At 40.9% G+C, this 17,049-nt stretch overlaps 2 protein-coding genes across 2 annotated transcripts in view; one reads left to right on the top strand and one right to left on the bottom strand.

Moving 5' to 3' along the window:
• The window catches only part of T265_12484 (hypothetical protein), a gene marked incomplete at both ends in the record, with an annotated part of 86,671 nt that extends 70,396 nt beyond the window's left edge, over nt 1–16,275 (bottom strand). Inside the window, one exon of the mRNA XM_009164008.1 lies at nt 15,955–16,275. Within this exon, the coding sequence (XP_009162272.1) occupies nt 15,955–16,273 (319 nt within the window). The remainder of the gene's footprint in view (nt 1–15,954) is intronic.
• T265_00210 (hypothetical protein) lies at nt 1,113–10,626 on the top strand (the record flags this gene model as incomplete). The annotated part of the gene is made up of 2 exons (XM_009163918.1): nt 1,113–1,344; nt 10,514–10,626. 2 exons carry the CDS (start codon nt 1,113–1,115, stop codon nt 10,624–10,626), a joined length of 345 nt encoding a protein of 114 aa, XP_009162182.1.
• Nucleotides 16,276–17,049: the final 774 nt, after the last annotated feature.

The raw sequence follows: 17,049 nt of genomic DNA, 5'->3' as shown, positions 1-17,049 counted from the left end.
AAAAGAGAAAGCGTTCAGCTGTAGCACCCTTCCGGTGCCTAGCTGCCATGCCACCCGAAGGAAGCACGAGGGCTAGGATACTGCCAGGTTCCCCAAGCCTAGACAGGGAAAGTCGAGTAGCGGAGGTCGCATTCGAACCACGGACTTTTCGGTCAGTAAATTCGCGCTCTAACCACTTGGGCCATCTCGCCCCAGGTGGGCAATTTTCGTGAAACTCATGGCTTCTGTGTGTTTTTCAAATGGAATGTGTGATTAAGAATGCAGGGTGCTTTTCCAGTTGACTGCAGGATAGAAGCTGATGCAACACGTTCAGAAGAGAAAATGATTTGCAAGAATAAATTAGATTCGAGCACAAGTCCCATAGGTACGCTATCTATGGTATTCTGACATGTTAAATCAAAATGACATTAAGTCTGTTCACTTCACCAGTGGCTCCATGTCACTTTGTTCAAATCCGCAGAAGAGGGTTGACAGAGTGATGACTGTTTCCACAACCAGCTCGATATGATGTAAATGGCAAACGGTTTTGTACGTGTGGTCCTATACATTTTAGCGATTCCTTAAGATACTCCCTTCGGTTTATGCAGCATAATTATGCATAATTATGTAAGGATACACGACTTTGATCGGGGTTCATTAAAACCTTTCTTTAGTTTCAGGCATGTTAGCATTTCCCTAAGCAAATTTATGCAAAAGTTTTCTTTGAGCATAACCGAATTTAAAGGCTCTCTAACTACTCGGGCGTAGCTGACAAACCACAAGCAGTCTCTTGCGACCGGCTGACACCAAAAAAACCAACAGCGATCAATTACATAAAGCCTGTTGCTCGATAATCCGTTTATTAACTGTACCATTATCCATTGAGCAATTATCCTACGTCTTTTACCGTGCATTTTACCCTATTGTGTGAGCATCTTCTGGACATGAAGAAGACTGATCGTCTGCTTCACCAGTTAAAATAATCCCCCATATTTTCACTCTAATGACCCCTGTATGAGAACGACCTGTCCGCTTAGATATGAACGGTTTTAAGTGGACAGCATGAATCGTAACATACCAAGAGGTAGTCGCTTAGATGTTGACGGAATGAGGAGTAATTATAATGTAACAAAATGAATGCGCTTTACAAAAAAGGATGGCTCTTCAGAAAAAAGAGAAAGCGTTCAGCTGTAGCATCCTTCCGGTGCCTAGCTGCCATGCCACCCGAAGGAAGCACGAGGGCTAGGATACTGCCAGGTTCCCCAAGCCTAGACAGGGAAAGTCGAGTAGCGGAGGTCGCATTCGAACCACGGACTTTTCGGTCAGTAAATTCGCGCTCTAACCACTTGGGCCATCTCGCCCCAGGTGGGCAATTTTCGTGAAACTCATGGCTTCTGTGTGTTTTTCAAATGGAATGTGTGATTAAGAATGCAGGGTGCTTTTCCAGTTGACTGCAGGATAGAAGCTGATGCAACACGTTCAGAAGAGAAAATGATTTGCAAGAATAAATTAGATTCGAGCACAAGTCCCATAGGTACGCTATCTATGGTATTCTGACATGTTAAATCAAAATGACATTAAGTCTGTTCACTTCACCAGTGGCTCCATGTCACTTTGTTCAAATCCGCAGAAGAGGGTTGACAGAGTGATGACTGTTTCCACAACCAGCTCGATATGATGTAAATGGCAAACGGTTTTGTACGTGTGGTCCTATACATTTTAGCGATTCCTTAAGATACTCCCTTCGGTTTATGCAGCATAATTATGCATAATTATGTAAGGATACACGACTTTGATCGGGGTTCATTAAAACCTTTCTTTAGTTTCAGGCATGTTAGCATTTCCCTAAGCAAATTTATGCAAAAGTTTTCTTTGAGCATAACCGAATTTAAAGGCTCTCTAACTACTCGGGCGTAGCTGACAAACCACAAGCAGTCTCTTGCGACCGGCTGACACCAAAAAAACCAACAGCGATCAATTACATAAAGCCTGTTGCTCGATAATCCAACGATCACTTTGGCGTCCAAAAAAAATAAAGCAAGGAAGGCAAATTTGTCAGAAACGCCAAATTTGGACGAACCAACCTGGTAAACATTTTGAGTAGAAAGTGGACAAAATTGACGTAAGCAGAAATTATGGCAAGAAGCTAGATATGAGCCTAAATGAACAGTGCTATCTGACTATATTTTACACACCGATTTACCATAAATTTAGTATGTAATTCTATCAAGGCGTGCATTTAGAAATATAAAACTATGCTATAAGGACTTGAATCATTACAAATCCGACTACAAAAACTGACTTCCGAAAGGCTAAGTTTGGCCATCTAAGAATAATATTTGACACGAGTGGTTGCCCTTTAAGTTGTGCTGCGAAAATTAAAAACTCCAAAGAAGTATTTCAAGGGCAAACCAGATACCAAAAATCATTGCTACTGAAATTTGTGTACTGCATCCTTTGTACAATATATACATAAAATTGTATATAATGTTTATAATATAATAATATAACAATTGTAACATATGTGTAGCACCTCTCACGCAATCGGTTGGGATTTCTTCAATGCCTAATAAAAATTCAGCTAGCTAGGTTTTGGCTCTCTAGAAAGCAAACTTGAGCGTGTAAAACGTGAGTGGTTCTGCAGCGTGAAACTGATAACTGAGCAAGATTTACTTGCGTAATTTGACTTGCAATTTGGAATTAAGCAGGCAATTTAAGTCTAAGCCTGGCGTGAATTTCCTTTGATACGATCTTGACTTTGACGGCCATAAAAGTTAGACACTGAAAACCTCCTTTAACCGGGATAAAAGAAAGCTACAGAAATGTCACACATCTTAGCGTAAAAATCTGTTTTCTTGTTGTTGAATCCTGTAGATTATATATGCTTTTTCTAACGACGTGCAACTGCGTCGCGCTGTTACTTATAAAACTCTGGAACACTCTCTGAACAGGTGGAATGTTTGCTGATCGGAACATGTAAAATACGATCTACTGAACTGTATGCGTGAGGCTGAATGATATTCAGAATTCAACGGAATGGCAGAGTAAAAAGTGTCGTGAATCTAAGCTTGATTAATAATTGCTGCCACCTATTTTATATCATATAACATCAGCTTCTTTGAAGACTTGTTTGTCCTGAAGACACCCAGAGGGTTACACAACTGTTAACTGACAAAGTTAACCTAAACAATAAACGCTACTTCCAAATGCTGTTGACACTATTTCGAATAAATTGCGAACCAAACCTTTTGTACATATTCAAAATGATATAAATATGTGGACTGGTCACAAATTCACCCGCCAATCGCTGGTGCATGGAATGTGGCGCATTGCCATCTAGGTTACCACTTTCGTTTTCTTTTTTGCTTGCAGCGGAACGCTTCACATATCTGGTGGATACAATGTTTTAAGGATACTCTATCTTTGTAACCACAGATCGAAATCAAAAGAATGCACAAAAAATAAACATGTGCCTTTGCCTGAGTAAACTTCCCAGTTATGAACTTTCTTAAAATGGACAAATAAACATAAATTCACTAAGCACAGCAACCGGAGTTTAAAATTGCTTCTCTAACTAAGGCCAATACCTTCCGGCTGGCTAACTGCTTGCTGCAAGACCTGAACGATAGGTTTCAGCTCAATGACCTGTACCAGTCTGATCGTTTATTGCATAGGATTCTTTTTTTTGAGATATGCTTTTGTTTAAGTACTGCTTGTTTCAGTTGTTGAGTGAGGGGGCGAACCCCTCAATTATCAGGATAAAGCTCGGCAGTCCATTCGTCTTTGATATAAATAATGCTATTTATGGAGGCTACATGTTTGTCCGTAGTCTTAGCTGTTCCTAGGGCGAATTTGTAAGTTTGTCCTCGAGTCAACAATTTCTCAACTAGAAGCGCGGCTAAAAGTGCGCGCGAAAACAAGCACGTACAAGCATGTTTCTAAAAAATAAGTTATTCAGGCATGCGCGAAGCAGCTAAGTTTAACCTATCTAAAACGCTGACTTGCTTAAAGTACAGTGTAGGAACTTTGTGGTTTTTTGGAAAGCACCAGAAAGGAACTCCTCTGGTTTGTTTTATGGCACAAAACCATTATTTATTGATTACCTCATCCCACACACTAAAAGCTTTTTGCAAACGTTTCCGCATTTTGCCTTCCACTAAGGACGACAAAATGAAACATTTGACGCTAAGCTGGAGTTCCCTTGTAGATTTATGGCAACTTTTTAAAGCCAGCACTAAATCAGTTTGGAATTGAAAGAAATGGTTACGCGTGAACAGCTGGATCAAGACAAACGCCCCAGAAAGAATGCTTATCATCTAAGTTTGGAGTGAACTGTGTTTCGTGACCTGCAGCGGGGTCAAATGAAGCATGATTTCTAGTTAGAAGCTGGTAACTTGGATTTGTAAAAGACTTTCCTGATTTAGTTACACGATCCAGCTCTTTGCAAAGTAATTCCGAGTACATTTAAGAAAGTAAAAACAGTTCTCTACCCGAAAGTGAGTACCCAGTTAATTAGGCAACATCTACTTGAGTAAGAGCTAATTAAATGGATATAGTTTCCTTGCCGTCATACATAATTGCATATAAAGTGACTGTAACGTGAACTTAAAGTGAATTTCCGTTATGAAAATCCATGGATAATGTCAGAAATTTGGGTGCGGTTATCTCAGCTTATCTGCCCCAGATAGTGACTTCTATACTGAAAGGTTGTGCAGTGATTCCGAAGAAGGGCAGCCTTTCTTTGAAGGGAAGTTCCTCGCAAGACTGACTGAATGAACAGTCATCGGATCTCCTTTGGAGCTTAGCTTTGATTTGCTCATCCTGAGGCTCAACAACTAAGCCATATATCGCACCTGTCGCAAAACTTCTAATACAAATAATAATAATATCGTTTATGTTCTGAATAGCACACGCGGAACTAGCCGAAAAGCAAGTTACCAAAGAAAATTCGGTCGGTAAAATTCGATAAGTTGTCTTTGTCCAGGTTGGTCGTACTATTTATCACCGTTTAAGTTATTTTCAATGGTACGTGGATAAACTAGTTGCATCTTTCCATCGTTTTAGGACATTTCGCACTAATCGGACACCAACCGCGATTCGGCATATACGTTGACTAGAGAGAGTAACCAACATCGAATCGATTAGCAGTGTGGGCGTAGGCAACCAGACAGGGAGGAAATTACGTCCTCCGTTGCTATGCCAGTCCTCGATGACGAGAATGGTCTGAATCCAGGTTGAATCGATGAGCGCAACTGGACAGCGTGTCACAATGGATAAAACGCGACGAGAAAATTATACTTACTATGGGCATGGAGCAAGTTAATGAATTCGTCCAAAGCAAGCGCAGGGGTAATTAATTTTTTCCGAGTTAGTTCTGAGTTGAGTCAAAGCGTCATGAGATGTAGCCTAAGTGTACTCTATCCGACGATAGTCTTCTCTGGCCAGCTTAAAGTTAAATAACTCACCTGTACAGAACAGTAGTTGTATTGTGCTACTTGAATTTCTAACTTTCGAGCAGTAACAACAACATCTGATTCCAGATGAATGCTCCTATTGGTCACTCCTTCATTGGTATTTTTCAAATCGGACTATAGCTCTTGATATTCGGTACTACAATCAATCAAACGATAACCCAATCAACATTACCTTTTTTGGATCTTCACTGCATCACCACTCCCTGTATTGGGGAAAGACGAGGGTTGAATTACGGTGCAGCAGAAAAAAATTAACAATATTTTATTCGCTCGTCCTCTGCACAAGATGTTCGTTAAAACACGTTTTTCATTACTCTTCTTGAAAGCAATGACAAATTCATTTCGGTAGATGTGAATGACAGGGACAGTATAGAAACGTGGGTTATTCTGATAAGTCTATCCAAATACTACATATCAAACACAATCAAATCACAACACTTGGTGTGGAATATATCTAATGATTTAGTTGGCTCCTGTTGATCAGTACGGCTTTATGTAAAGCCTTAGCTCATGTGTCAACCAAGAAACCTGTGAAGGGGTTGTCAAGTCCCCAAAAATCAGCACACACGGTAGTTAGTTCCTTCTCCACTTGGAATCAAATTCTCTTCAACCTAATGGGCAGTATCAGCACCAGTGTCTTCAACAGAGGCGCAGGTGAGACAATCTTTGCTGCATATTCATTTATGAAACACCTTGCACAGCAAATTCACGCTGTTCAAATTTCTGTTTAGCACTGAGATATACATAGAATATTTACCCTTTCTGTCACGGATAATATCAGTGGATATTTTGGTGTAAAACCCTGCATGTACTGTCCCACTGTGAACAGTGTTTACTCACGAATGTTGAACTCCTCATCGATAGCCACCAATCTCAACTTCCGATTGACATTTGATATTTCGGGTGCTGTTGAGGCAACCTTTTGCTGCGATGAACCCTACATCCACCACTGCCACCGTAGCCCACTGTTGCACTGCATCATGTCCAAAAGGTTCATGCCAGCCTGACACATTTTTGACAGCAACGGAGAAGGATCCAGTCACAAACAACAATCCACAACGCTGCAAATCTGGTGTACTGACTTTTGAAATCCTTTGCTTCTGTGCAATCCATGCAAGACTGTTTATTGAACACTGATGAACTGTGCACCCTCTAAGGTTTTGACTTCTGCCTTGCGGTCAGAGAAGAACTGGAACTAACACTTCGCCAGCATTTATTTCGACCTAATTCGGGTAACCACAAAGAGACTTCGGAGTTTGCGGAATAAAGCTCACACAAGTTTGATTACCAGATACTAAATTCTGTGGTTAAAGTTCTAGTAAACCAACGGGCACGAAGTAAAACCATTGCCAAACACCCTACGTACACCTGCTAATTCGCCAAGTGTGTAACGAACAGACAACTGCCCTACTTTGTGGGTTAGTTCGTGACCTTTCGGATGAATGCCCTAATACTCCGTCATCAAACTGGAAGATTGTCTCACAGATCTCCCAGGAGATACAGGCACCAATGATAATTTCTAGCACGAACAACACAGATTTACCACACCTTTTAAGCAAAAGATGGTCAGTCAGTTAGGATTTCTGTTCATTTTACGGTACTTCTAGAGAAGCCGATAATAACAAACACTTGTGCCTTGGACATAAAAATGTTGACTAGAAAGGGAGATGTGGTTTTTCCGGAAAGCCACCCGACTGTGTTTTGTCCCACCTAGTCTCCACGAGGTGGCTGAAGCAAAATCCTTCTCCTGTCCCTCTGCATAACGGTTTCATTCATTTACTACGGTGCTGCAAAAACATTGGTCTTACATCTGCACATGACAAATACGAATCACCGTGATTCCTTGGATGAGAGTGTGAGTTGCCGAGAGACCTGGTCACAATGATTCTAAGGCCTGTCAGTAAAAGTCAATATTACTTACAGGATGCAATCCATATCTGATAATGTGTCAGTCTCGGACATATAGGAGAAAGATGGATGGAAACAGGTCTGGTTAGCTTATTGATCTCTTCTAAGATAATCATACTGACCTGAAAACTGGGATACTTACAGCCGACCTACAATATACGAACATCTTGGTTACCAAAGATCCTCCAGAGTAACGATACTTTTGGTTAATAATACTTTTTAAACGTGTAGGTATGCCAAACATCCAGGACGCTAGTAGAAGTTAAAAACAGGTATTTCATCCATGTAAATCTGGCTATTTAGCGCACGTTTTCTTGACATTTTCTGAAAAAAACGACAGCAAAGCTGCCGAAAGAGTAACCGACATTTAGTTGGTTTCAAATAGTTAGTTAAAACTAGTGTCTCACAACTAACCTTTCTTCCCGTCCAGTTCAAACCATCTGATAAAAAATCAAGCCGGTCGAAAACGCAATGGGAGCCAGCAGATTTTCACTGATTATTTTTTGGAAACTCGGCATACGTATAGAAACCTCTATAATTGTTTGTTCGATATCTTCAGCATAAAAGCACGAACTTCTTGCGTATGTAGTTTGGAATCATAATGAATGTTATGGCATGTTTAACCAAATTTCGATGCTTTCCAACCTAAAGCTGTGATGATATGTGCACACCATAAAACTGTCACAATCAACTTCTTTTTAAGCCAGCCTACTTGTGCGAAGCCGTTGGTCATCACACCATAGGTTACAACACTGACACTGAAAATGATAAGCGACGTTTTCCAGTAAAATGATATCCCCGTTCGTGGTGAAAGCTTTAATCTATCTCACTGATTAACAGTCGAGTGAGAGTTTGACTGGTCTTGAAAGTGTTCACGAATGAAGTGGTTATTAGTTTCGCACACCACACAGCTTTTGTGATTCATCTACTCCAGCCTTTCCGTTCAACATCTCGGAGACACTTCCGGTCACACGCTTTAACGTGTATACAGGCTTCGCTTAATGTGTGCATGGTGGGTTCATCAACAATAAGCCTACAGAATCTGATGCACGTTAGGGAATTTCTTACCCAGAATTTGCAGTAAGGACACAGCGTCCACCAGGACTGTTGGAGAACAACATTAACAGATTATTCTTCTTTTTCTGACAAACGAAGCCATATTTAGAATGAACAATGGTTTGTTTCTTCTATTTTGTTAATACCGGATGTGTCTGTAACCGTGACCAATTGTTACCATAGCAGCACAGACGGGTATGATCACTCAATGGATCTTTCTAATCGGGTAGCACGCATAAAGCGATGATGTGATCGGGGGTTAGGCAACTAGAGTCCTTGAAATGGAACAATTTTGGTAGAAGTACTGTGCATAATTAAGTATACACAGTGCACATTGTGAAATTAAGTTACGAGGAGAATTTTGGCAATCTGATAATGTTCACTATTGATCACACTCTAAAGATAGGACTGAACGCATCGACTTCAGCAATCAATGTGAAAAAACTGTTGCCCAATCGGTGCCTTAGTGTTTTGAGAGACTTCTAGGCACACCCCGGTTGAAACTGCCGCTTTATCACTCAGATTTTGGTGGAAAAAGTCTAAGGCTTTCTGAAGATAAGAGTGTAATCACAGACAGTGAATAATCCTGACAAGCTGTTTTATAAAGATTTGTCTTTGGAGCTAGGAGAAAATAGATTCGTTTCAGGAACTTAGACGTTATTCTCTTTAAATTTGTGACGAAAGAATGATAGAAGATAAAAAAATCAAGTATTTATAAAGATTCAAACGTCTTTCAATAGGACCACCCAAGTGTAGCCCATGCTAGATTTTTTCGTTTTTGTTTCTTTGAGTATCCCCTAGATCGAAATTTCAGAGAGGTCACTTGATTCTAATGAAAAATACATGTGATATGTGTATATACAATCTGCACAGTGTTATTGTTTTCAATTTCTATTAAGATTTGAAGTAAGCCATGGGACCTACAAAGCCAATGGAATGAGTTTGCATTTTCTGGGCATCACAGAGACCACCAAAAATCGGTCCAGCGAATAAATGAAACTCCAGATTACTTCTAAATTTCATTTCCTGCTTCCTGGATTAGAAACTTTTGAATGGAATCCGAACTATTCGGTATCGCCACTGTAACAGGCTAACAAATGGAATGATGTGACATATTGGCATTTTCGCATCACATCAAAAAAAACTCGTCCAAGAATTTCATTAGTTTTTAGATCCCTAAGGAATAAACGAATACCCGAACATGACCTGACTTCAAAGATTAAATAATCAGTGCATATGTGACTGAATCTCAGATTTCCGAAACCTGCCCGTTGTTTAAAGCGACTTGTCTAGGGATCATTGCAGCAACGAACAATTTCACATATTTCCATGCAGTGCAATGTTGACTTTGAGAGGATTAGATGATTCACCTAAAGAAAAAAATAATTCCTCCGCCTGTCAGCTGTCAACAACTTGTGTGGCTTCTCTGGTGCATGGAGTTGCCAGTGCACCACCAAGATGCTTTTGGTACGAAATTCTGGTATTCCTGATGTGTGAAACAATCAAGTGAATAAAGACCTACCCACTAGCATCCATTTGGTTTTCTGATATTCAAAGTCAAACCAAAAGCTAATCGAGAGCTTTTACGCATACAGAGTGACTGAAACAGATAACTCTGGCTGTTTCTTGCCAGCCGGATTTTTTGGAACGCATTAGGATACATGCAATCTATTTCTGACGTAATTGTTGAAGAAAAATCATAAGCCGGTTGCGTCAAAGTGCATAGTAATCCTTGCGCTTACTTGTGGTTCAGTCAGAACTGTAACCTTCTGACTAAATTCTCGTACGTAATCAGTAAAGCTCCAGTAAATGAAAAATCTGCCAAATATCTGCATTTGTCAAATAGGCATCCATGCTAATATACACACTCTTGAGCACGTGTGCAGAACAACCCAGGCTGGTACGTAGTTAAGGAAGCGTTAGACGCAGCTCGGTCCGTTGCGGAACTCATCACAACAGCTATGTTGGGCAAAGTATTTTACATTGTTCATAGCCACACCACTCTCGTTGGAACGGCCGTTTTCCTGTTCTGGCGTAATTATTCCGGTGGGTCCACACCAAAGGGAAGCACTGTACTCGAGTTTCACTCTTATTAGAGCTCATCAGCAGTGCATATTCAATGGCCATGGCGGGATTCGAACCCCGGACATCTGACATGCGAGGCGAGCGTGTAACCACTACTCCATCAACGCACGTTGAACGCATCTGAATTATCACGTCTGAACAGGCGAACGTGTTCACACTTGAGCGATGTGATTGGTGTGCCCGAGTCATCGAACGAGGACCCAGTAACTGTCCCGGTTGTGATTATCGATTGACCCGCCAGTCAGGACCTGCCATCCAGGTAGCGTGACACACACTTGAAACCCCACTGGACAGATTTTCGGTTGCAATTTTGGGGTTTTGCGGGGGGTAAGTATTTTGTTCATAGCCACACCACTCTCGTTTGAAACGCCGTGTTCCTGTTCTGGCGTAATTTTTCCGGTGAGTCCACACCACGGTGAGTGCACCACGCACTGGACTCGAGTTTCGCTCTTATTAGGGCTCATCAACAGTCCATGTCCAATGGTTGTTTTTATCACATGCATGCATGATGCACTGTCTGAAGCGTTTTTGCGCTTTACGCGAAGCTTATTTAACGCATTTTTACGTGCACATGAACATAGACGTCCTAATTGTTGGATTTTTAGTCTAGTATTCCCAAACTAACTGAGTATATTGGGTCTGAGTGCGTTTACTTTCGCGAAGACGTTCAGTAGTTCCACAATAAACAAACATGAAATTCATCGGCGCGAGCAGGACTGGTGTGTATATATATAGTTGCTCCCGACATTTACTATCGAACTCATCTATGAAGAACCAGATGCCTGTTTTAAAAGTGGAAGAACCTATCTTCCACGCTAGTTGTTATTATAGCTAACGGCTCCAAAATCAGATTATTATTGAGCCCACTTTCATCGTAGACTTCCCCGCCAAAGCTAAACTTACAATTTTTTATGTATTTAAGTTTGGTAATTTGAGCACATGCACAAAATGCTTATAGTTTGTGGCTCTTTCTCTACAAAGATTTCTCCCATATGAAAGCCGTGTAGAATCGAAGGAGGACCCACATCCCCCGACTTGATTCAAAGTGGGTCTGGATTTTCGGGCACAAACAAAATGATCTTCAACTGCTATAACCAAAACGCCTCTGGCTGTCAATATGACTGCACTAGGTAAAACCAGTTTCATATAATCCAGTACCTGTGAAATAGTGCTCCAGTTGGCTTCTGTAAACTTTTACCCGAAAATAAATTGCATCACGGTTGACACTTACCATCGAGCTTCTTACCAAAAGAGTTCCGGAACATCTCCAGCTTTTCTGTGGAAAGACACCATCACTAGGTTAATCCTTGACCAGCTTGTTAATGTGTGTTACACAGTTGTCTTTAGTCGAAACCCATTTATGTGCTCTTGTTGAAAGTAAGTTTAATCAAGTTTGGCTAGTTTGTGGTGTCTGAGAGCCCATACAGACTGGTTAGGAAACACTGCACGAGCTGGCATGACACATGCAGATGCCTCATCAACAGTAGAATAGCTTGCCAACAATGATATCAAGTAATAGTCATTCGCTTGTGAGAAATTTTGAGGGCCTCACAGCCTTGTTTTTATAACCTTTTACATGAGTAGTGCTGGACGGGTTGGCTCAGAATATCCCAGTACGCAAAAGAGGGGGAGTCTACTAGAAGTTAATCACAGAACTAACTATAGTAACATAGAGTGAGTGTTGTCACTCATATAAGATATATTTACTGCAAGTCCACAATAATTTTCCAAAAAGGCCTGAAATATTTCTTGTGGAGACCTCTATGACTTGTAATAGCTTGAGTCTAGCTTGCATTCAGTGCATTGGTGGCTGGAATGAAACTAGCACTCTTAATCGCTTCTTTACGGCTAAGCTTTCACAATCGATAGTGCTTTCATGAGTAAACCAATCAGAGTTCCTCAAAGAAACTTGGCTGATTACTCCAGAAGAATGCAACATAACCTCGTTTGAGAAGAAAGGTTATTCGAAATATCCACGATCTACTTCAAATGCAGTCAGGAAGGGAATGCTTATCAGAGAACCTACCAGTTTTGGAAGCAATGGTTTCCTCCACTAGTATACTTTTGCTTTTCAACTCAAATCCACAATTTTATCGCAGGCCACTCGCAAGGTGCACATCCGTTCATCTCAATATGTTTCACATACTTGGATCAATCTTACCGAGTGTTTACAAATTCTACTTGTCAATTCTAAAGTTCTTTTTCGGTGGGTCAGAGTACAGCCGCACAATCCCAGGTACCAGGCTGACGTCAAAAGTGTGACGGCGCTCAGTGCAACGTTAGATGAGGCGTCTAAAGTGTTTCTTGACAGAAAGTGGTGCGTTTCGAACTAACCCTGCGAAAAGTGGTCCACTACAGCCGCTGAAATCTAAAAGTGTAATTGGAAGCCATCGATCCTGCCGCCTGTGTCTTTTACAGGAGTACTTCTTTTCCCATTGTTTCTCTGGTAGTCTCCTCTACCACCATTCACAGAGAGCAAGCACTCATTGAATTCAGCAAAACTCTTGGCCCTGTTTACTTTCCTTAGTCTTTTCAGAAAATATACGGTCGCTCTCCTTTTCTCGCTGATCATTTTGTTCAGTTTACGACCCCAAGTATAGAGTGCCTGACTGCTAACACAGCTCGCAAGATCCCTTTCCCTTAAAGACACACTATCAAATCACGCTTTCTGGCTAGCTCGAGCGAATGAAACAGCTGAAGAAACCAAGGTTAAGCATGATTTAAGCAATTTTTAGTTTGCTGACTAATGCAGGCATTAGTTGTTTAAAGTTATAGCACTGACTGCTCACGCCCGGATAAGCCGTGGGGCGTCCAGGCAACTGCTCCCTGAGTAAATGAATAATGAGGCTCCCTTCCGATTTGATACTTTGCTTAGCTGCCTCCTGCTTTACTATCCTTAAATAGTTCCAAATATACTGATGATCTCTCGCATTCAAGCTAAATGCACTCATTTGCATATCAATTGGTTTTGACGGGAGACTCACCTGGAACTCATCTTAAGAACATCAAACAAGACAGATTCAGCTGTGTTGCAGGTGGGTCTCCGGTCAAAACCACATTGACATGCAGGTGAGTCTATTTGTCGAAATCATTCCAATTTGGGTTCAAGTAGAACCTAAGAGTGGCGAAAACTCGAGGAATGCGCTTAGCTGACGAGCCACAAAAAGCGCGAAACCAGTCGTGGACTGTCGAAAAGTTTTCAGCGAACTCATGTGTAGTACATTGGCTCTCGTATTCCAGTTGTCAGGCTTTCTTTGACAGCGCCAAGAATCGCTTTTATTTATTATCGCCCATCTCAACTGCATAAAGTGTTCATCTGTGCTTTTCAGCTTATTGCGCGTGTTTGTTATCAGCCTTGTCATCATTGGAGCACATCAGTCTTTTTCTAAAAAACCTTTAGATATGATTCTGTCTCGTAACGCTCCTTTTCCGAGCAAATTCACTGAGGCACCGATAAAGTAAGACTGAGAATGTAGTAGGACTGAGGTATGTGGTTTAAATCCAACCTCTCGACTGCTACTGTCCAGGCTTTGGTGACCTGGCGGTATGTCAGCTTTCGCATCTTTTTGGGTGACATCACAACTACGGGCTGAAAAGAAATTGATGCCGGACGATCATTGATTGTCCTTTTATGGCTGCTGAAACATGGATTACTTAGTTTCAGCGGTTTCGTAGCAGAGAGTGGCACGGCTTAGATATTCTGGGCTCATAAAGTTATGTGTAATGATGTAAATAGCGACGTCCTGATGGACCTGTTGATTCTAAATATGTTGCAGCGATTTCCAGTCTTACTGAATGTCCCTGTAAGATAATCTCCTAATTATGTCCCAAATTCAAGCCAATTTTATGCGGACAGCTAAATGCAATATCTTTTGCTGCGCTTTGTCTGGCACGCATGCACACAGATGGTGATCCGAGCGGTAAGTCATTAATAGTGCTCTTATCGAAAAGTTTAAATCGTGTTAATTTTACTCCACTGTCATTTTTCTGTTAAATGTGGTCACACTGGTCTTCCGTCTGAAGAATTTGGTTGTTTGTGCTGATTAAATCAAGCCGTTTATTTGAGACTACTTTAGTCGGCACAGTTACCTTGAACAGACTATTATAAAACGGTGTACGTCTTCCCCAAAAGACGGTTTTATCTACAGTCAACTTATAATTTGAGTTAATCAGCTGCACAGACCAAACGGCAGACGCGTAGCACCAAAGTAAGCAGTTTTATACTTATTGACGGAACACCATTCATGACGTTGCTGAAAGTCCTCCGACAGCGCACATCTGGTTCCGCTCTCCTCAGGACTTTCCAGGTGGATCTAGTCCCTACGTTCCACCCAAACTTACACACTACTTACACATGAACTGGATGCAATTTGCCAACCGCACTCGGCTGATTATAGCAAAAAAGTTATGAAATTCTCCGATTGATACGCTGCATAAACGTCCCCTTGTGTTTTATTAGGCACAATATTTGAGATATCACAGTAAGTTTTCGTGAAGAAACAATAAATTTGTTCAGATGATCATATAATCTGTTCCACGACAGCAAAAAAACAGTTCAAATGCTAGCAGTGGTAAAGCAATTTACGCTTATCTAAGGAATCGCTATAAAAACTAGTTATCTTTCAGACAAACCTTTTGAAGAAGGGACACATTTTTCTTGAAACCTGGAATAAAACTACTGGGTGTTGATGTCTTTGTCTTGACGAAAAACTGGAATATTTGCTCACCAAAGGCAAAACTCAAATACGCATTTCTATGATATACTACTGATAGAGCTCTCTTACCTTCTTACTTGTGGTTTTAAAAATCCGGATATACTACCAAATAGATTTCTGCTCAAACTTTATGCAACCCTCGGCTCTAATAACAAATTCAAATTTACCAAAATGACGGAAAAAGGTCCAAAATTATCCTCAACCTTACACTCATTCATGGCCTAATTCAGAACAGCTCACCAAGTTGACTCACACTTAATACACGACAAAAAATCAGCTAGAAGGTTTCCGAAAAGTACCACAGTAGATAAAAGGGGACTAGTCCGGTTTTTGCCCGCCAGCAATCATAACATAGCTTAAAAATCGTTTGCAGTCAAACACGGCGGGTTAAATAAAACTAACTACGCGTAAATAATAGCGTAAACCCTAGCTGCCCGTTCAATCTCATCAATTTTATTTTGCCTTTAGGACCTACAGAGATTTGAACATGTATCAGTCAGCCTGCTATTTTCTCTGTCTTTTACTGCTAGATTTGTGGTGTTCATGCTATCTGATGCCTCAAAAAGGCACTGACAGTGTACATTCTAACTTATAAGAATGAAGAAAATATTGGCAAAAATATTTTGCATCGAGCAAACTTGTGTCGCCTGATCCTGATCAACACAGAGCAACAGAATGCAACGAAAAACAATGAGAATGTCACACGGGAAACTGGATCCATGCGCTAGTTTACGTACCAGCTTTGTCTTCCAAAGAAACAGGTTGTTGGAACAAGCGACCGGTAATCACTACATCGTAAATACGGGTCCATCCATTTTCTTTTGTCCTCTGGAATGTCCAAAGTATGCTATCCCCAACGACACCTTCGCGTGAATTTTTTTCGTTCATGCATGAGGGACGGCAAATGCTAACCGTGTGTTGTGGTATGCACTCGTATGTCAAACGTCCCGAGCGCGTCACGCCATTCTGTAGAAAACCCACGTGGACAGCTTGGTTGAGGTTCAACGGGACGTCCGCTATTTGGGAGAAAGAAAAACAGTGGTAGCCCACATAAATTTCTGAAAGTGCCAACAAAGTTTTCAATGCCAACTCAGAAATCACAGCAGTATAGAATTTTCCTGTGCGCAATTTTACAATGAAATAAACGTGTGACCAAGCAAATTAGTACAGCGTTTGGTTTGGCTTATTTACTCACCCAGACTGATGGCTTGCTGCTTGACTACCTCCCCTGCTTGACATTTATTTTTTGACTGCTAGCCCACTTCTGCCGCACTGTGGACGGCATGGTAATGAGTTATTTACAGTTGATAGATCAACCGTTCCAGAACAGTTTTCAGTCCTCCCTAAGTTGATTAAATTGCGCACGTAATCTAAATTTGAGCATTTATGAATTCTTTCAAAGATTTGTACTCTTTCAAAATGCTCACGTTCCTTTTGGTCGCCTTTTGCTCTACTATCCCTGGACATTTTATCTTCAACTCTCTGACACAGTATTCACAAATAAAAGCGGGATTCTTGGGCTAAAGTTTGAGTTTTTATATATATACATTCAACTAATGGCATGAAACGTTATTGCGACATTTAGCCACATTGTAATTTCAAATTTAAAAAGAGGTATTTTGTCAGCTCCAGAAAACCCTATCTGTGTTCTTGCAGGCCGTGATTTTCATATAGAAAAACTGTTTTGTCCTCACAACGTTATCCACATCGTAGGACTTATTTTAGGGTCAAGAGAAAATAATATTCGGTGTCAGTGATTTTTGTTTCGATCAATTATGCTTGGGAAACATAAACCCCTGACACGATATTTGAGGAATTCTCGAGTACTGCAT

This window comes from Opisthorchis viverrini (genome assembly GCF_000715545.1).
Source record: "Opisthorchis viverrini unplaced genomic scaffold opera_v5_2, whole genome shotgun sequence".
NCBI lineage: Eukaryota > Metazoa > Platyhelminthes > Trematoda > Opisthorchiida > Opisthorchiidae > Opisthorchis > Opisthorchis viverrini.
Note: the sequence above shows the minus strand (reverse complement) of the source record. Positions and strands in the feature narration are given on the sequence as shown.